At 38.2% G+C, this 22,004-nt stretch overlaps 1 protein-coding gene across 1 annotated transcript in view; it reads left to right on the forward strand.

Moving 5' to 3' along the window:
- Nucleotides 1–1,600: 1,600 nt before the first annotated feature.
- Nucleotides 1,601–22,004, forward strand: part of LOC139946284 (protein sidekick-2-like) — a 37,220-nt gene continuing 16,816 nt past the window's right edge. Inside the window, exons 1-7 of the mRNA XM_071943908.1 lie at nt 1,601–1,697; nt 3,271–3,525; nt 4,289–4,423; nt 4,847–5,005; nt 6,258–6,389; nt 6,821–6,955; nt 7,254–7,385. Coding sequence (XP_071800009.1) covers nt 1,601–1,697; nt 3,271–3,525; nt 4,289–4,423; nt 4,847–5,005; nt 6,258–6,389; nt 6,821–6,955; nt 7,254–7,385 — 1,045 coding nt within the window. The remainder of the gene's footprint in view (nt 1,698–3,270; nt 3,526–4,288; nt 4,424–4,846; nt 5,006–6,257; nt 6,390–6,820; nt 6,956–7,253; nt 7,386–22,004) is intronic.

Genomic DNA, 22,004 nt, shown 5'->3' on the forward strand with positions numbered 1-22,004 from the left:
GAGCGTTGTGCAAATGCACGATTCACGGTGTTGTTCTGCACCACTAAACTTACTAATCTTTAACCGGTTTGATACTTTAAAACGAAATGCTTCAGCTTCCTTACCGTATACCCCCCCCCCTGTTTAGTTGTTTGACGGTTTTCATTTTTGTTCCCCCCCCCCCGCATTGGAACATGTCGCATTTCGCTTTACCGTCTGCAACTATATACAAGCATGCAGGACATTGATATTGTTGGCCTACATAGTTACTTACGACCTTTTTTGCGGCATTCACGTGTTTATATGTATTCCCATTGACATTGTTGGCCTACATAGTTACTTACGACCTTTTTTGCGGCATTCACGTGTTTATATGTATTCCCATTGACATTGTTGGCCTACATAGTTACTTACGACCTTATTGCGGCATTCACATGTTTATATGTATTCCCACTAACGCATATAAAGCCATTGGACACTTTCTGAACAGAACAACAATTAAAAGTTTACATATCTACAAATATCTTACATGGTTTACATAAGGTAATGGTGAAAGACTTCCCGTGAAATATTATTCCATGAAATGCTGTAATTTTCGAGAAAGCAATAAAACAATTATCAATTCTCGATATCGAGAATAACGGATTTATTTTAAACACATGTCATGACACGGCGAAACTTTCGGAAACGAGGGTGGGTTTTCCCGTTATTTTCTCCCGACTCCGATGACAGATTGAGCCTTATTTTTAACAATTTTTATTTTGTATATAAGTTGTGATACACGAAGTGTGGGCCTTTGGAAATACTGTTTACCGATGTTGTGCGATTGCTTTAATAAAGGCTGGCTTCCACAAATACTTTTTATTTATTTTTATTTCTATTTTTTATTATACATCAAAAACCTCATTCAGCCTCCTCGAGTATCAAAAACAAAAATATGTAAGTTCGCCTTAGAAGAAGCTGAACTTTAAACCTTGGTTAAAAGTGAATTGATAGAGTTAACATGTTGTTATTATTTTGTACTAAATATCAGAGTATTTTACCGTATTTTAAAATGTTCAGAAGAACACCACATTCGTAAAAATCTAATGAAATAAATTTAGAAAAGTGCAAACTGTTCAAATTGGAAGGTCACTGGAAAATATAACCATAAAGGTTCATTAAAAAGTTGTCAGTTAAGGTGTGAGCGAGTTTGTACTAATATATCTCACCATTCCCTTTTTTCACATAAATATTGTTTTTAACAATGTAAACAAAATAATTAAAATCATTAGCTTGTTTGAATTTGTCCTTGTGCCTTGCTCATACTTTTGTTTGGTAGGTGAGTCTGTTTTTGTTGTTCTTCTTCTAATCAAACAAATCGCTTATTAAATTATGTTCCTCAGTCGTGTCATCAGCAGTGGTAGACTTTACCAGCGTGACAGCTATTGGCTCGCTGCAGGGAACTCATTACGCATTCATTGCAAGTTATTTGGTGACTGGTTATGAGACCACAGCATACAACAATGAAGAGCTTGGTTTTACACGATTCATACCGACTGGTAGAGCTACCAAAAGGATTGGGTGGACGGATTCTTCTGATTCTTTACCATCTACATTGTCAGACAATGTAAAGAGGAAGATGTACAAAGTTCGCAATGACACTACAGTAAGCGTCGGTGCGTTCAAATGGACGTATGGCTCTAACGAAGTGAAAACGATACGGATGAGATCCACAGGTGAGTGATTCAAAATGAATCGAGCATGTTACACAGTATTGCATTCACTTGCAAAACATTGCCTGTGAATATATTTTAATCGACTAGAGAATCACTGATATCGATTTTGGCTTTATTTGTGATTTTCTAAAAGAAATGTGAACGGGTGTGTAACAATTTAATTTGCTTTAAGTAAAACTCATTGAAAATGATTTCCATCAAGTAAACCTGTGATCACTGTCACGCTTTGCAAAAGGCCGAGTTTCAGGTGAAAAAAAAACTCAGAGCGCCATACAAATTAAAACGGCATTGTCATGAAACAAGCATCAACGGTAAACAACATTCATCTAGTCCTCGATGTGACTAAGTTTACGTCACAGTAAGGACTATAGATTAACACGGAACACAACTGAGTGTGCTTGTTCGGGTACAAATCATTTTGAGCGCACGAAATTTAATTTATTGCTCTTTAAAATGTATTATGTTGTGTCCTTCAAATAATTTTCTTCGATAAAATTACTAGAGTGGGATTCGAACAAACGAACCCGAATTAACGTTGGTTCGAATCCCACTCTAGTCAATTCTTTGTTCAACCCCAACAATAATTTCAAAATTTACCCAGTCAGTTTCCCTTGTGGTTTATATTGATATATTAAATTATTTTTGTGTTTCGAGCACACGAACTTTGTTTAAGTGCACGAAATTAATCCCGAGTTTTGTTTAGTGCTAAAATGACTGTGTCAGCACGAAATGTTTGTGAGCGCACAAAATGAAAAACTAAAAATATACTTGTGTTATTTTTGGTCTTCATCGTGTCCTGTTTGTAAAGGGGCTCCTTTGAAACAACCATTGTCCTATGAACAACAATTAAATACGAATAAATATGTGCTTGGCCAGTTTTAATCACTCTGTTTAATACCGGGTGCGGTCTGGATGCGATAATTACCTGAGCCAAAGGCGAGGATAATTATCAGCATCCAGACTGCAACCGGTTTTAAACAGAGTGTTTAATACTGGTCAAGCACATTTTTATTCCAATTTATAATTACCTTTTCGGTCAAAAAAAAAAAAAAAATCTAAAATATTTGTCCAAAAGTAAAAGAATACGCACAAATTATAATATTGTTCAATGATTTCTTTCAACAAAACACCCCTCCAGCTATGAATGTGGCACAGGTGTCCCAGCCGTTGCTCTCGACCAATACGCCTCTCTTAATACTTATGCATGACGTCATAATTCCTACCCAAGTGGCTGCGCCCATCGCCTCGTTTTGAGTTAGCATTGTGACGTACCTCATGCATAAATATTAAGAGAGGCGTATAAAAATGAAAGGTAAACAGCAATGGAGAGATAATGATAGTGTAAAACATTGTGAGAAACGGCTCATTCTGAAGTAACGTAGTTTTCGAGAAAGAAGTAATTTTCCACGAATTTGGTTTCGAGACCTTATAATTAGACTTCAAGGTCCCGAAATCAAGCATCTGAAAGCACACAACTTCAAGGGGACAAGGGTGTTTTTTTCTTCCATTATTATTTCGCAACTTTTTTTCTTGTTTTGTTGTGTCATGACGTTGTAATTTTTGAACTCCCCAGCAACCCTTCTACCCATTTTTGTCACCCGCACGGTGAACCTCAACGACAACGTAAGTCTGATAGTTAAACAAAAAACACCAGATGGACATATTCAACGGAGCAGATGGAGAAAGGATGGTGGCGATGTGATAAAACAAAGTACCTTTAACTTCGATATAAACAATGCCAATACCAACGACAGCGGTGTTTATGAGTGTCACTATCAGCAAAGACGCGGTGAAGGAAATCAAGCGCTACTGAGATTAATCGTCAGAGGTAAACCGAATAATTTTATATTTTTATTTAGTGACGATTGTCTCTAACAAAGGTTCTTCGTGAGTTTTTGCTACAACGTTTTTGTTCAATTACTCACCCGATGTTCATCCACTACCATACATTCAAGAAACACAATACAGAAGCTGATACCGCTAACTTTGAACATTGCAAAATAATTTCAAAGGTTGGGATCACCGTTTAGTTTTTCACTGTTTATGCTTTCGATCAAATTCCAGTCTCGGCATGCAAGAGCACTTCGACAAAATACTATCCTGGTTTTAGGCTATATGGATGAGACTTTTTTTTACCAGGGTCAGTCTATTTAATGTCTTGTTTGTGGGAAGGGTGAAAAAACCTTCATACCCCAGCTGTGTAATACATTGTGAAAGACTTTTTGTAGGGGAGTTAACTTATGACAAAGAATACGTTACTCACTGCAAGAATCATAAAGCAATCCCTGGGAGTTGGATCTTTTGTTTAAGATCTCACGATTACTGTTACCGTCACTTCACAAAACAAACCATCTCGGTATAACATTGCTGCACATTCATATCAAGGGTGTTGACAGCTTTTCCCCTATCAATGAACGCAAAAAAAAGAGGAAAATAACGTCCTCCATACAACTCCATCCATTGACTGTGATCTGAATATCATCATAGTTCGATACAAATCTTGGTAAACCTAAAATATTTTTTTGTAACAACGTTTAGCGTGACGTATGCTGATCATACGAGGTTTGTTACCTTCTTTTCTTTTTTTACAGGTTGTCCGAAAAATAAACATGGCCCTCCTGACTGTCGCGGCGAGTGCCCGATATGTCTGAATGGTGGCATTTGTGATGACGTTGGGGGTGACTGCATTTGTCCACCTGGGTTTGGTGGTAGACTCTGTGAAAGAAGTACGTATTTTTTATAAAAGAGACGATATTGAACAGCGGTTGTTATGAAAAAAACTCCCAAAGCACAACACAACATAAATTTTCAACTGAGTGTAATTGCAGAAGCATATCATAAACCAAAGATCTTTACACAACCGTAAAAAGAACTATATAGCCTCTTGAGTCAGTGGAGGTCCAACTTTTTAAATGAATATAACTTGATATTGGACATTGGACATTCACATATATCGGTTTGCACAGCGAATATCAATGTTGTTTGTACGATATTGGATATTGGACATATCAGCAGTGCGAGGACCCAATATTTATTGAGTGTAAATGATTCGAAGTACGGAAAACCGTGTTACCATTTTGCTTGTTATGCATTATACGTAATACCACCAGATATTCAATCATTGTTGATGTCTTGTGAATTGTACTTAGTTAAAGGACCGAACAGCTTTGGGCGTCATGAAAGCCTTCGCTGTGATGCTGTTGGGTTGCCACACGATGGTTCTACCTGCAAAGGAATGCTGTTCTGTTCACCAGATCCATACGGATGCAGCTGTGCCGCTGGGTACCAGGGACTCGAGTGCAAGACAGGTACACCGTTAAAGTCACCTGTAAATATTTTTTTTTCTAACAAGCATAAGAGTATAATGCTAACAAACAATAAAACAATTTGTTTAGTAATTGTTTGTCACGATTTATATGTTTAAAAATATATAAAGTTGTTTGAGGGGCTGACTCCGCCTACCCCTTTTGTGACGTCAATCGAGGCAGACTTTGCCTGCAATGCGTATAGTAAACACACTTGCAAGTTACATGTACGTCCAAGTCGTGAGTTGGTACGTTTCAAAAAGTGTTTTTCTGCATTCAGCAGCAATACACCTGGTCGGCATTGCCGGATTTTTTATTTATTTTTTTTTTTTTTTTAAACGTACAAACTCACGACTTGGTCCGCACATGTACTTTGCAATTGTGTTTACTCTACGCATTACAGGCAAAGTCTGCCTCGAGTGACGTCACGAACAGCGCCCTCTTGGGTCGGGGTCTACTCTTAAATTGGTAAATTACATAAGAACTGATTTTTTAAAACCTTAGTTAACTGTTTATTCACATTCCACTCATCAAAACACATAATATATTAGTGGCTTTATTTTGAAAAAATACCACTTCCAGTTGACTTTAACTCACACTATCAGTAACTATATAACTTATAATATGCCGTCAGAACACAAAATAATCCCTCAATCTTCAAACGGCAGCTCAAAACACACCCCTTCAAATAAATATATTAAATCCTGGACTCTTGACTTTGGGAACCGGCGCCCTTGAATGGCATTTTCTTTGTCAGATACTGTGCGCTCTATACAAGTAAGTGCTGTATATTAGTATTCTGTATTATTATTATTAGTTCATCAGTTAAACACACAACAGTGTTTTAAAGTGCTAAGAACAAAACGTAATTTCGGTGAAGAAGAAAAACAATGCACACTACAACATCCCTCCCCTCCCCGCAGTGTGCTTTAACTTAACTTGTTCGTATCAAGGTGGTTGTGCGTCTAGGCCCACTGAAGCAGTACACGGATGACGTCTCTATAATTGGGTGGAACTGTAGGGGAACGTTAACAGTTCGCCAAAGTTATGTTCAGATAAAACCAGACGGACTTCATACCTTAAGCTGAGAACCGCTTTAGAAAAATATTGGAATGTGTAAAACAATATTTAAGTGGTAATAAATTCGATACGTGCGATACGAGCGTTTAAAAGCGCTTACCATTATAACAGACACATACAAACTTGCGCTCATGTTTTTAGAGCTTTATCTCTGGTTCTTTCTTAACTGGTTCAGGTTGTGATGATGGAACATACGGTGCCAACTGTGCCCAGATATGTCACTGTGTCAAAGGGGTGTCATGTGATGGAACAACGGGTGTATGTAATGGAGATTGTGCAGCAGGATACAAAGGAGTTAACTGTCAAGGTAAGAGGACATGCCTTCAGTTAACATTTGAAAAATGTTGGGGAATTCAAAACATGATGTAATGTTCCCTTTCCTACTCTTCAGATTGTATCGATGGCAATTTCGGTGCTGACTGTGACCAGAACTGTCACTGTGCCGACAGTGCGTCATGTGATGGAACAACATGACAATGTGATGGAGACTGTGCAGAGGGATACAAAGGAGATAACTGTCAATGCCATCAACTGAAACTTGAAATGTTAGGAAGTTCAATTTTACAATGTGTTCCCTATTCTGCTTTTCAGTGTGTATCGAGGGCAATTTCGGTGCTGACTGTACCCAGAACTGTCACTGTTCCGACGGTGCGTCATGTGATGGCACAACGGGTCAACCAATTTGATATTCAATGTCTACATTAATAATCATCATGTCTCTCTACCTTTTGTTTTCAGTACAATGTACCTCAGGCGAATTCGGTGAGCACTGTGCTCACACTTGTCACTGTGCGGACGGGGTGTCATGTGATGGAACAACGGGCCGATGTGATGGAGACTGTGCAGCGGAATACAAAGGAGTTAACTGTCAAGGTAAGAGGACATGCCTTCAGTTAACATTTGAAAATGTTGGGGAATTCAAAACATGATGTAATGTTCCCTTTCCCACTCTTCAGATTGTATCGAGGGCAAATTCGGTGCTGACTGTGACCAGAACTGTAACTGTTCCGACGGTGCGTCATGTGATGGCACAACGGGTCAATGTGATGGAGACTGTGCAACAGGATACAAAGGGGTTAACTGTCAAGGTAAGAGGACATGCCTTCAGTTAACATTTGAAAATGTTGGGGAATTCAAAACATGATGTAATGTTCCCTTTCCTACTCTTCAGATTGTATCGAGGGCAAATTCGGTGTCAACTGTGACCAGAACTGTCACTGTGCCGACAGTGCGTCATGTGATGGAACAACAGGACAATGTGATGGAGACTGTGCAGCAGGATACAAAGGGGATAACTGTCAAGGTACGGATTGCAGCTGGAAATTTTTAATTTAAGAAACGACCAATTTGATATTCAATGTCTACATTAATAATTATCATGTCTCTCTACCTTTTGTTTTCAGTACAATGTACCCCAGGCGATTTCGGTGAGAACTGTGCTCACACTTGTCACTGTGCGGACGGGGTGTCATGTGATGGAACAACGGGTCAATGTGATGGAGACTGTGCAGCGGAATACAAAGGAAAAAACTGTCAAGGTTAGAGGACATGCGTTTTTATAAGTAAGACCTAAAGTCTAACTGCCCTATATATACCTCACGGTATACTAAACCTCAAAGACACAAACCGTTGAGAAAAAGAGTATCACTGCTCTTAGTGTGCATAGAATGAGTGTGACGACTAGTTATATAAGATCTAGACATTGTACATACTCGGCACGAAAGGAAGAAAAAAAAAAAAAATAGACATTAAGTGTTTGTGAACAAACACGAAGCTGTTCCGTGTTGTTTTGCTTGGATTATGTGCTTCATTGCCCAAGGAATATATAACTGAAAAAAGGTTTCAAAAAAGTTGTGTAGCTCTTGTTATAAAGTCTTACTTCCCGGTTGACACGTAAGTAAAGGTCAACATGGGCCCACAGCTACCAAAGATAAATCTGCAATGCCAAGGAGACTATAAAATCGGTTGTGTAGATATTGATATATAGTCCCACTTCCAGTTGACCCAGAAGTAGAGGTCAACTTGGGGTCACAGTTTTCCAAAGCTAATATCTGTTGCCTTAGAGTCTATAACTGAAGTTTGAACATTAGCTTTTTACTTTTTTAGATATGGGCTCACTTCCTGTTGACCCGGAAGTAAAGGTCAACATGGGGTCAAAGTTGTTTCAAACTAATCGTGAATGCCCAAGGAGTCTATAACTGAACAAAAATTGATAATCTGTTGTATTGTTCTTGAGATATGGTCCCACTTCCGGTTGACCTGGAAGTAGGGGTCAACTTGAGGTCACGGTTTTTTAAAGTTAACATTTTATGCCTAAGGAGTTTATAACTGAAAATATTTTGAAAATCTGCTGTATAGTTCTTGAGATATGGTGACACTTCCGGTTGACGCGGAAGTAGAGGTCAACTTGAGGTCACAGTTTTTTTCAAATTATCTCCAACCCCCAAAGCAGTCTTTAAGAATAAACAGTTGAAATGTCGGCCGTGAAGTTCTTGAGATATGATGCTGCAAAGATTTCCAATTAATATGCAAATGAGGGTCACTGGTGGTTAATTAATAAAAAAAATTAATATGTTTTATGATAGGAATTAAGCTAAACATCCTAAAGCTTCCATTTGATATTATTTTACGTGTTTAAAAACACATAATTAATTTGTAGGATACTCCTTTATTTTCCTACTCTTGCCGATAGGGGGCGCTCTTATGAGACGTTTCAATTGCACAATTTGTGCACGGTAATGTCTGTATCTGACTCTGTATTTGTATGTGTACATCGCAAAGCCCAAAACTGTCATAAAATGTCAAGCTACAATTTCCCCAATAGAACACGGCCCAGTTTTATGGCTCTGTCTGCTTCAACCAAACTCTGCCCATTTACTATACAACCACCATTCTTCGCTTACTGTTCAGGCGCTGAAATATCTGTGCAATTAGTTCAAAGCAAAGATTACATATGAAAAGCTTCCCCGCGCACAAACAAAAATATCCCTGCTAAGCTGTGAAATATGCAAGCTTGGAAAGCACACAAACAAAAGAAATCCCTGCTATAAGCAGTCTATTTCGCTTGACGTAAGCGCAAAATTCAATTCTTCTGCAGAGCACTGAATCTTTTTCATTAAGCAAGTTCGCATCATGACTCGACTAGTCGCACCTCAAACCTAACTACGACACTTGTCGACATAAAATACAGATTCTCAAGATTTGTGCCGCTATGTGCCGCGAGGGCAATATTAATTATGTTGCGAATGGGTGTGACTAGTGAATTTTACTACTCGACTAGTCGCACCTCAAACCTGACTACGACACTTGTCGAGATAAAATACGGTTTCTCAAGATTTGTACCGCTATATGTGCCGCGAGGGCAAAAATAATTTTGTTGCGAATGGGTGTGACTAGTGAAATTTACTAATCGACTAGTCGCACTTCAAACCTAACTACGACACTTGTCGTGATTAAGTACGGACTCTCAAGATTTGTGCCGCTATGCCGCAAGGGCGATATAAATTATGTTGCGAATAGTAGTAAGCAACACAACTGGTTCACCAAACAGGTCGTCGGGACAAATTTTTAATTATGTTGCGAATGGGTGTGACTAGTGAAATTTACTACTCGACTAGCCGCACTTCAAACCTAACTATGACACTTGTCGAGAGAAAGTATGGATTCTCAAGATTTGTGCAGCTATGCCGCAAGGGCAATATTAATTTAAGCAACACAACTGGTTCACCAAACAGGTAGTCGGGACAAATTTTGTAGTCGATGTGTGGACACGATTATAACTCATTCCCTGCTAAGCTGTAAAATACGCTTAGCGTAAGCACAGTTCTCTGATTACGTAAGTGCTGCGATTCTTTCCTTTAAAAGCCATTGGCCCATGACCAAACTACATAATAGCTTTTTAAACACAAAAGCAGCTTAACCATGCCTCATGTTCAAGTTGTGAATCAAGGTTCTGCTCAATTTCTGCACTTTTTGTAAGCAAAATGTTTTCCCTTTTTATTATAAGCAGCTCTATAAAACTGAGCCACTCAACCACCAGAGAAACGTCACCATAATAAAATCTCTGCTTTTGTATTCCTGTCGAAGAGTTTTTGTGTGTCACGGTCCAATTTCCGAACGTAACGCGAAATACTAGAATTAGTTTAGGCAAATGGTCCCCGGCTTGAACAAGGTGACTTTACCCGTAAATAACTCCAAATCCCGGGGGGGTCTATTTTCGTCGTCCACGCTCGTCGCCTGAAATGAACCCGGACCACGACGCACCATGCTCAGGCTTGTCAAATTTTGGGAACAAGTTTAGACTTGTGCTAGTCAGTAACCGTAAGAAATCTTTGTATATTGAACAAAAAAACGCAATAACACCGGTCGAAAATGGGATAAGGACTTGGTCAAGTTAACAATTTACAATTTTGACTATTCAAATCAAGTTTTACGCCGTACCCATGATCTTTGAAAAAACTTCCCCGGAAATACAGGTTTTTAAAAATAATTACACTGTTTCTATAAGTTCTGATGCTTTTAAAATGACCATCAATAAAATATATCTTAATCTAGAGCAGTTTTGGGAAGTGTACACATGTAATTTAATTTTAATGGAATAAATTATGTTTCGGAAAGCTGGGTTTGTTTACACTTCAAGAGCCTTTGTGTTTGTACACAGACACAAAACGTGCAATACATGACGTCATGGTGACGTCGTCCAGAATTTTATGTCGGAAATCACATTAACAGGACCTGACTAGTGTGTGGCTGAAAAAAAGTTTCAGGATTGGCGGTCTACTTTTTGAGATATGGTGTTAACTAGGTTTGCTAATTAAATATTCATAAGCTTAATTACGGCTTATTAATTAAAAAAATTAATATTTTTTACGATAAGAATTAAGCTTATGTTCTAAGCTTCAATTTGGTATAATAAACTCACTCTTTCGTATTATGGTTTAGGAGATTAGGCTGCCACAGAAACGTGTACAAACGCTATGGGATTTAGGGGAGAAACAAAGAATAATAATAATAAAAACAATAAAAATCTAGACGAAAACAATACCTGTTCCGACGGACGGTCGGAACAGCTAAATATACGAAGCTAAGTTTTGGCCGTTATGAAAAGTGTTTGGGGGGGATAAAGGAGAAATGATTTTAGATTGCGTAATTTGGCTAACGGCATAAAGCCTGACAAACTACACGAAACCTGAGGCTCTGAGGGATAATTTAGAAAAGGGAAATAGTTGAATAGACAATTTATAAAAGGGGGAGGGGGTTGGGGTGGGTTAGGTTATAAAAGGAGTTTTGAAAAAAAAAAAAAATAACTTGAAAGACAGCTTATAAAAGGGGGAAGGGGGGGTTGGGATGGGTTAGGTTGTAGTTAGTATGTTAAGCCGGCAACAAAGTACTTAACTTCCTCTTTTAGAAAAATAAAAAAAGTAAAAGCACGACTCATCAGGTGCAGTATGTTTTGAGGAAGGGCAGGTATTTTATCATAAATTTACTAGGTATGGAGGGGGTAGGGTTGGAATAAACTGTTGTTAAGTGAACATAAATTGTGGAAAACAACGAACGCTAACAAATGTTTGAAAACTAATTACGTTAAAATAAATAAAAACAATTGTGCATGGGCTTACCGTGGACGACTGAGCTTAGGTGATACAAGACAGAGAAACGGAAAAATTACCATGACTAATTGATGATAATTAAGGAATTAATAAAAAAATATTTGAAAAGCGTATGTGCGTTTGTTTATAGGGCGCGCGTGAGATGTGTGTGTGTATATTTACCATTAATTAAACTTGGTACAAATCTTGAAATTTGTTCTGTTCCCGAAAGCATTTGGATTTCGGCAAACTGTAAATTGTAAGTAAGGGAGGACAAAAAAGTACTTTGTAAATTTAAGTAAAGGGATGGATTAATATATGTGCCTTGTTGCTCAAACTCAGCCGACAAGAGGAATTGGTATTTTTTAAATTTCTCGTTCTTCAAGCCTAGCACAAATGCATAGACTTTGCTTATGTTTATATATGCTAATGAGCGTTTTGCAAATGCACGATTCACGGTGTTGTTCTGCACCACTAAACTATAACCGGTTTGATACTTTAAAACGAAATGCTTCAGCTTCCTAATCGTATACCCCCCCCCCCGTTTAGTTGTTTGACGGTTTTCATTTTTGTTCCCCCCCCCCCCCCTCCCCCCGCATTGGAACATGTCGCATTTCGCTTTACCGTCTGCAACTATATACAAGCATGCATGCCATTGATATTGTTGGCCTACATAGTTACTTACGACCTTATTGCGGCATTCACATGTTTATATGTATTCCCACTAACGCATATAAAGCCATTGGACACTTTCTGAACAGAACAACAATTAAAAGTTCACATATTTACAAATATCCTACATGGTTTACACCAGGTAAATGGTGAAAGACTTCCCGTGAAATATTATTCCATGAAATGCTGTAATTTTCGAGAAAGCAATAAAACAATTATCAATTCTCGATATCGAGAATAACGGATTTAATTTTAAACATATGTCATGACACGGCGAAACGTTCGGTAACGAGGGTGGGTTTTCCCGTTATTTTCTCCCGACTCCGATGACAGATTGAGCCAATTTTTTCACAGTTTTTTTTGTGTATATAAGTTGTGATACACGAAGTGTGGGCCTTTGGGAAAAACTGTTTACCGATGTTGTGCGATTGCTTTAATAAAGGCTGGCTTCCACAAATAAACATTTTTATATCATTTAATTTGTTATTATACATCAAAAACCTCCTTCAGCCTCCTCGAGTGTCAAAAACAAAAATATGTAAGTTCGCCTAGAAGCTGGTTAAAAGTGAATTGACAGAGTTAACATTTTGTTATTATTTTTTACTAAATATCAGAGTATTTTATCGTATTTTTAAATGTTCAGAAGAACACCACATTCGTAAAAATCTAATGAAATAAATTTAGAAAAGTGCAAACTGTTCAAATTGGAAGGTCACTGGAAAATATAACCATAAAGGTTCATTAAAGTCACCTGGAAATATAATTGTTTTTCTTTCAAACATAAGAATATGTGCTTACGAACAATAAAACATTTTTTTTTAGTAATTGTTTGTCACGATTTATATGTTTAAAAAATATATAAAGTTGTTTGGTGGGCTGACTCCGCCTACCCCTTCCTGGTCGGCATTGCCGGAAAAAAACATTTGTTTTTGTTTTTTAAACGTACAAACTCACGACTTGGTCCGTACATGTACTTTGCAATTGTGTTTACTCTACGCATTACAGGCAAAGTCTGCCTCGATTGACGTCACGAACAGCGCCCTCTCGGGTCGGGGTCTACTCTTAAATTTGAAAATAACATAAGAACTACTTGTTTAAAACCTTAGCTAACTGTTTATTCACATTCCACTCATCAAAACACATATAATAATAATAATAATAATAATAATAATAATAATAATAATAATAATAATAATAATAATAATAATAATAATAATAATAATAATAATAATAATAATAATAATAATAATAATAATAATAATAATAATAATAATAATAATAATAATAATAATAATAATAATAATAATAATAATAATAATAATAATAATAATAATAATAATAATAATAATAATAATAATAATAATAATAATAATAATAATAATAATAATAATAATAATAATAATAATAATAATAATAATAATAATAATAATAATAATAATAATAATAATAATAATAATAATAATAATAATAATAATAATAATAATAATAATAATAATAATAATAATAATAATAATAATAATAATAATAATAATAATAATAATAATAATAATAATAATAATAATAATAATAATAATAATAATAATAATAATAATAATAATAATAATAATAATAATAATAATAATAATAATAATAATAATAATAATAATAATAATAATAATAATAATAATAGTAAAAATTTATAAAGCGCCATATCCATCGAAAACAATGCTCCATGGCGCTAATACAGAGAAACATTAAAAATTTAGATAATCAGCAAAAACAACAAGATATAAAAATAAGTTCAAAATCAAGCGAACAATGACAAGCAATTAAAGAAATTAACAATAAACAATGGAAAAGTATAAATATACAAAAGTATGCACAATTTAAAACTGCAAAGAGATTGTACAAACAGACCAGCTGTGACCAATAAAATTGTAAAATGAGACATTCACTAAAACTCCAGGGAAATGATAATTAACTACAGAATGGAAAATAAATGCTCCAAGAGACCTTAAATGAATAATAAAAAACACAACTACTTGAACAATAAACAGTTATAAAAATGCCTTTCCAAAGAAATGGGTTTTTAGCCCGGATTTAAAAACATCAGTACTTGCTGTTTCCCTGAGACACAAATTCAGCTGGTTCCACAAGTTAGGGGCAATGGCGGAAAAAGCTCCATCCCCAAAAGTACATAATCTGGTATTGCAGTGTTGTAGTCTGGTTTTATCACATGATAACCGTGTGTGTCTACGTGAACATGAGCTAGTAGTATGCAGTAATTTACAGAGATGGTCAGGGGCTAGACCATTTAAACATTTATGAACTAGAAGACACACTTTATACATGATTCTATAATTTACCGGAAGCCAATGTAGCTTCATGAGTACAGGGGTTATATGCTCGAATTTTCTGGTTCCTGTGAGAAGCCTGGCAGCAGAATTTTGCACTCGTTGTAACGGTGCCAGTGTGGACTGGGGTAAACCTGCAAACAAGGCATTGCAATAATCTATCTTGGACATGACTAGCATTGTTATAACTTGCTCAGTGACAGAATAATTCAAGTATTTCTTGATCTTACTGATATTATGCAGATGGTAAAATGCATTGCGAGATACCTCACGAATGTGATTTTGCATGTTTAAGTTACAATCAAAGATGACCCCAAGATTTTTCAACTGTTTTGATGATTTAATGCAGTGACCTCCAATATTAATGTCTACAGCGGAAACTTTCTTCAAGGTCGCAGCCGTGCCAACAACAAGAACTTCAGTCTTATCAGTATTTAGTTTCATGAAGTTGTAGGTCATCCATGATTTTATATCGGTACAGCACTTCTCAATGACATTGACATGGGCTGCAGTGTCATCGAATGTTGGTGATGTTGAGATGTAAAGCATGGTGTCATCCGCATAAAAATGACAAGTCAGGCCGTGCTTGCGGATCACTTGACCCACAGGCAGCATGTACACGTTGAACAACAGTGGTCCCAATACCGAACCTTGTGGGACACCGTACTGAAGCTGATAAGTTGACGAGCCTGTTTTGTTGTTTTTGCATATTCTGACAGTTTGGGATCTGTCAGAAAGGTAGGATCTAAACCAGCGTAGAGTATCCTCCGACACACCGATATGCGACTGAAGCCTTTGAAGAAGTATCTGGTGATCAACTGAATCAAAGGCTGCGCTGAGATCCAGCATGACGAGGATTGCTACTTTACCCTGATCAACACTTAACAAAATATCATTTTGAATAAAGGTGAGAGCAGTCTCTGTCCCGTGGCATCTACGGTAGGCGGATTGATAGGGCTCGTACAGTTGATGATCAGACATGTGTTGTGTCAATTGTTGAGCCACCACTTTCTCCAAAATTTTAGAGCATAAGGACAAGTTTGTTATTGGCCTATAATTTGTTGGGTCCTCAGCAGCTTCGTTTTTCATCTGCCGACGTTTGGGAATTGGTGTGACGGAAGCTGACTTGAGTGCTCTAGGAACTACTCCATGAACAATAGATGAGTTTATGACGGATGTTATTACTGGGGCCACAACCTGGGAACATGATTTTAGCAACTTTGTTGGGATTGGATCCAGATGACAAGATTTTGCAGGTGATGTGCGAACTAACTTCTCGACTTGGATCGATGAAACTGTTTGGAGCGCTAGTTGACTTTCCGGGCTGTGAGTAGGATTCGTATCTACGTGAACCTGCACCACCGCACATTCACGATGCACAGCTTCCTTGCAGTTCATGCGTATCTTGTGAATTTTGGACTGGAAGAACTGACTGAAGAGATGCGCGATCTCATTTACTGAACCACATGAAGGTAGACAAGTTTTATTTTTACGACCAACTAGGTTGTCTAGCACTTTAAACATCCGATTTGCATCTCCTCGGCAGTCGCTAATGAGGTCTCTGTAGTAACTGCATTTGGCTGCTCTGAGAAGTCCAATGACCTTGTTCCGTTGATTTTTGTACAAGTCTCTGTCAATTGTAAGTTTCGTTGAGCGCCATCTGCTGTCTAGTCTCTTTCTCTTCGCTTTCTCCCTGCGCAGGTCATCAGTGTACCAGGATGTATTGGGACGAAGAGTGCGAGTTTTTGTCACTAGTGGAGCATGTTTATCTAGAAGATTGGCCAACACTGTATTGTAAGTGTCAGCAAGAACATCTGGGTCGGTGTCTGCCGTAGCTATGTCAACAAATGACGATCCGGTGACATCCTGAGCAAATTGAGTAACATCAATGTTCTTGATCTTTCGATAAGTCAGAGATGTCCGTTTGCGTGTATGTTTGTGGACATCGAGTGTGCATATCACCAGAGAGTGATCAGATATTGTAGGATCAAATACATCAACTGATTTGATGATGTCGAGTGATGCCTGAGTGATTATCAGATCTAAAACATGTCCTCGGTTATGTGTTTGTTTCTGCACATGCTGCTTGAGACTGCAAGATTCCAAGAAGTTTGTGAAGGCCAAGGTGTCGCGATTATCTGGTTGATCACAATGTATGTTAAAATCACCCATGATTACAAGCTCCACCGGGGAGGTGAGCATCTCCTCCAACAGATGACCAAACTCAGTGAGAAATATGTTCATACTGGAAGCAGGCGGTCGATAGAGAACCATCAGTCGAAGTGAAGCATTTTTGCACTTTATGTCACATTCCATGTGTTCAAACGAGGTTGCGACAAATCCGTTACATTTTTCAAGTAAGGTAAGTTCTGGTTTATACAACAGTCCAACGCCACCCCCAGATTTACCCATTCTGGGGTTTTGAATAAACCTGTGGCCCAGAGAGGTAAGCTCGGCAATGGTGACAGTGTCATTCTCCTTCAACCATGTTTCTGTGATACACAAAACATCAACATTGTTTTCGTCGAAAATCTCCAGTACCTCTGTGGGTTTATTACATACTGAACGAGTGTTTAATGTACTCACATTGAGATTGCAGTTGGGTTTGTTGTGGTTCTCATCATTTCGGATGCACACAATATTCGCATAGTTTCTTCTTGAGTACAACGCCGGGTTATTGATCTTCTTTAACGAGTCATTTAAAAATGGCCGCCGTCTTCCAGTTATAGTTGGTATTTTACCGTGTGTTGTTTCATGATAGCACGGACGCCGACAGTTGAGTTGGCCCCCGCGACCGTTCCGACGTGTTGGTGGCTTATGGCTGATATTTAGCTCACGTAAAGTCTCGAAAACAGCCTGTGGGAGTTCCGAAAGTTTTCCACAAAGTTCTCGAAGCTGTCTAGCAGAATATACCCGCCGCATTTTGATTGAGCCCACCGCCGTACCTTCCCGGTAGAGTAGATGAAGAAACACGGTGAACGGTTCAGTGATCTTGCGTGCATGGATGAATGCGTCTACAGTGTCCACATTTCCAAAATGACGAAGCAAAGTCCGGCCAAAATCCGAGAAATAGCAATGAGTTATGCCTTCAAATTTGCACAAATGAAGTAGAAGACATGTTTAAAAACATTCAGTGGAAATAAACAAGACGTAGAATATAAAAGCAGAAAACTGATAAAAAGACTGCAGACTGGAGCCACTTAACGTAGCGCTCACACGTTTGCTAACATTATATATTAGTGACAGAAGCTTTATTTTGAAAAAAATACCACTTCCAGGTGACTTTAAGAAGTTGTCAGTTAAGGTGTGAGCGAGTTTGTACTAATATATCTCACCATTCCCTTTTTCACATAAATGTTGTTTTTAACAATGTGAACAAAATAAATAAAATCATTAACTTGTTTGAATGTTTTCCTTTTCCTTGCTCGTACTTTTGTTTGGTAGGTGAGTCTGTTTTTTCTTCTTCTAATCAAACAAATCGCTTATTAAATTATGTTCCTCAGGAGTGTCAACAGTGGTAGACTTTACCAGCGTGACAGCTATTGGCTCGCTGCAGGGAACTCAATTCGTATTCATCGCAAGTTATTTGGTGACTGGTGATGAGCCCACAGCAACCAACAACGAAAAGCTTGGTTTAACACGATTCATACCGACTGGTATAGATACCGACATCACTGGGTGGACGGATTCTTCTGGTTATTTCCCACCAACATTGCCAGACAATGTAAAGAGGAAGATGTATAAAGTTCCCAGTGCCACTAAAGGAAGCGTCGGTGTGTTCGAATGGACGTATGGCTCCAACACAGTGAAAACGATACGGATGAGACCCACAGGTGAGTGATTCAAATGTGAATCGAGCATATGACTACGTTTTGCATTTACCAGAATGAAGAACATTGCATGTGAATTTATTTTAATCGACTAGAGAATCACTGATATCGATTTTGGCTTTATTTGTTATTTGTTCAGCAATTACAGACCCATTTCTAATTTGAGTTTTCTAGATAAAACTATTGAAGAACGAATAGTGTCACCTAGATTACAGGTATTTATGCGGGTCAACAATCTCACTGACTCATTTCAATCTGCATACAGACCAAATCACAGTACCGAAACTGCCTTAATACGAGTTCACAACGACATTCTTTCTGGTCTTGATCAACAACAAATTACGGCTCTTTTTCCCTCGATTTGAGCGCAGCTTTTGACACCGTTGACCACTCTATCCTTTGCCATCATCTGCATGACGTCATCAGTCTGCGGGATCGTGCTCTACAACGGTGTCAATCCTACCTGGAATGTAGGCCGCAGTACGTCCGTGTCGGGGATGCTGCCCCAGAACCTGTAACTTGATTTATCTGTTCCTCGGGGTTCTGTTATCGGCCCGCAGTTGTTCTCTTTATACACATTCTCTCTTCAATAAATCATTCAGCGTCACAACCTTCAATATCACCTTTACGCTGATGACACACAAATATATGTGTCTTTTAATCCCTCACAACAACATGCCCAGTCCTGCATCAATCGCATTGAGGCTTGTGTTCGTGAAATTCGTCAGTGGATGAACGTCAACTTCCTGAAAATTCATGACAGTAAGACCATGGAGGAAGGAATAGAAGGAGCTCGAACGAAGGGACTTCAAAAGTCGAACCCGTGGTACCGCAACCGTTTAACGACACCTCGTAATCACCACATACCTTACACAGACAATGGGCGACCTGTCGTATGTGAGTTTGCGCGTGCAAAAATTGTGTACACTTGTGCTCACCAAATCGAAAAACACAATTGGATACCAACCACCCTCGTGTGCTAATACCCAAATGTTGAACCACCGCTAGTGACCGGAAAGTCACAAAAAATGTAAAAATATGCCATAATGTTTCCGTGAAACACCACAAACGGTAAATGAAAACGTGTATATTCACAATTCTTGTCTCCAATGATTCAACTTTTCACGCAGGCAAGAGCGCAGTCTGGCGGTACCACACGTTCTGTACAAAGAGATTTAATCATACTCGTTAATCGGCCGTCCAGCTGGAGGTCTCCTATCTTTTTCCTCTGGCCAGACAGGGGCATTGTCAGAGTATTATTTTGTTACTCTGCGGTTTTCCGGGTCGTTCGAGCTCCTTTTATTCATTCCTCCATGGTAAGACCAAGTTCATGTTGATTGGATCTCCACAGCAACTATTCTATCTCTATTCCCTTTATTACTGTTGGGGATTCTCACATCAAACCAGTCAACCAAGTTCGCAATCTGGGTGTCATTTTTGATTCATCGATGACGTTCAAGAACACGATGAACGTTCAAGAATTTCTAACACAGTTCGTTCTGCTTCATTTCACATCCGTAACATAGGAAGGATCCGAAAATATCTTGATCGTGCTTCCACAGAACAGATTGTCCACTCCTTTGTTACATCTCGTCTTGATATGGGAAATTCTCTTTTGTTTGGGCTTCCAGATGTTCAGCTATCCCGCCTTCAACGCATACAAAACACTGCTGCTCGTGTGGTCACCTTAACAACAAAACACTCTCATATCAAACCTGTTCTCTTAGATCTTCACTGGCTCCCAGTATCCTCTATAATCATATATAAACTCTTGCTCATTGTTTTCAAATCTCTAAATGGGCAAGCACCTGCTTACATCCAAGACATGCTCAACATCTACAAACCACCTCGCAATCTTCGTTCTGCTAACAGATATCTTCTTCAAGAAATCAAGTCTAATCGCACCTGGGGGAACAGATCTTTTTCTATTGCGGCACCACGTCTCTGGAATCAACTACCTCTTCACATCAAAACATCCACTTCCATTCACTCTTTCAAAACATCTCTCAAAACACACCTCATGTCTATAGATCCGTTCTTTTGTGTTTAATCTTTTTCGTTTCTTTTTTCTCTGTAATAGCGCCCTGAGCACTTTTGTGGATTTGTGCGCTCTATAAGACCTCGTTGTTGTTGTTGTTGCTGTTGCTGTTGCTGTTGCTGTTGCTGTTGCTGTTGCTGTTGCTGTTGCTGTTGCTGTTGCTGTTGCTGCTGCTGCTGCTGCTGCTGCTGCTGCTGCTGTTGCTGTTGCTGTTGCTGTTGCTGTTGCTGTTGCTGTTGCTGTTGCTGTTGCTGTTGCTGTTGCTGTTGCTGTTGCTGTTGCTGTTGCTGTTGCTGTTGCTGTTGCTGTTGCTGTTGCTGTTCTTGTTCTTGTTCTTGTTCTTGTTCTTGTTCTTGTTCTTGTTCTTGTTCTTGATCTTGTTGTTCTTGTTGTTCTTGTTCTTGTTATTATTATTTCTAAAAGAAATGTGAACGGGTGTGTAACAATTTAGTTTGCTTTAAGTAAAACTTACATTATTTCCATCAAGTAAACCTTTGATCACTGTCACGCTTTGCAAAAGATCGAGTTTCAGGTGAAAAAAAAAAACTCAAAGCGCCATACAAATCAAAACGGCATTGTCATGAAACAATCATCAACGGTAAACAACATTCATCTAGTCCTCGATGTGACTAATTTTATGTCACAGTAAGGACTATAGATTAACACGGAACACAACTGAGTGTGCTTGTTCGGGTACAAATAATTTTGAGCCCACGAAATTTGAGCTCTACATAATATCTTGCTCTTGAAAATTTATTTTGTGTGTCCTTTAAATCATTTTCTTCGATACAATTATTTTGTGTTTTGGGGCAAACGAATTGAGTCTAAGTGCTCGAAATTAATCCCGAGTTTTGTTTGGTGCTAAAATGACTGTGTCCTTCGGCCTCGTATTTTTCCACGAATTTGATTGCGATACCTCATAATTAGTTTTCAAGGTCCCGAAATCAAGCATCTGAAAGCACAAAACTTCAAGGTGACAAGGGTGTGTTTTTCTTCCATTATTATTTCGCAACTTCAACGACCAATTCAATTCAAATTTTTACAGATTTGTTATTTCGTCCATATGTTCAGACACATCAAGTGAAAAGACTGGTCTTTGACAATAACCAAGGTGTCATATGCCTTTAAACGTGAATTCTTTTATTCTTGTTTGTTGTGTCATGCCGTTGTAATTTTTGAACTCCCCAGCAACTCTTCTACCCATTTTTGTCACCCGCACGGTGAACCTAAACGACAACGTAAGTCTGACAGTTAAACAACATACACCAGATGAACAGAATAAAGAGAGCAGATGGAGAAAGGATGGCGGTGATGTGGTAAAACAAAATACCTTTAACTTCGATATAAACAGTGCCAATACCAACGACAGCGGTATTTATGAGTGTCACTATCAGCATAAACGTGTTGAAGGAAATCAAGCGCTACTGAGATTAATCGTCAGAGGTAAACCAAATAATTTTA

This window comes from Asterias amurensis, chromosome 13 (assembly GCF_032118995.1).
Source record: "Asterias amurensis chromosome 13, ASM3211899v1".
Lineage (NCBI taxonomy): Eukaryota > Metazoa > Echinodermata > Asteroidea > Forcipulatida > Asteriidae > Asterias > Asterias amurensis.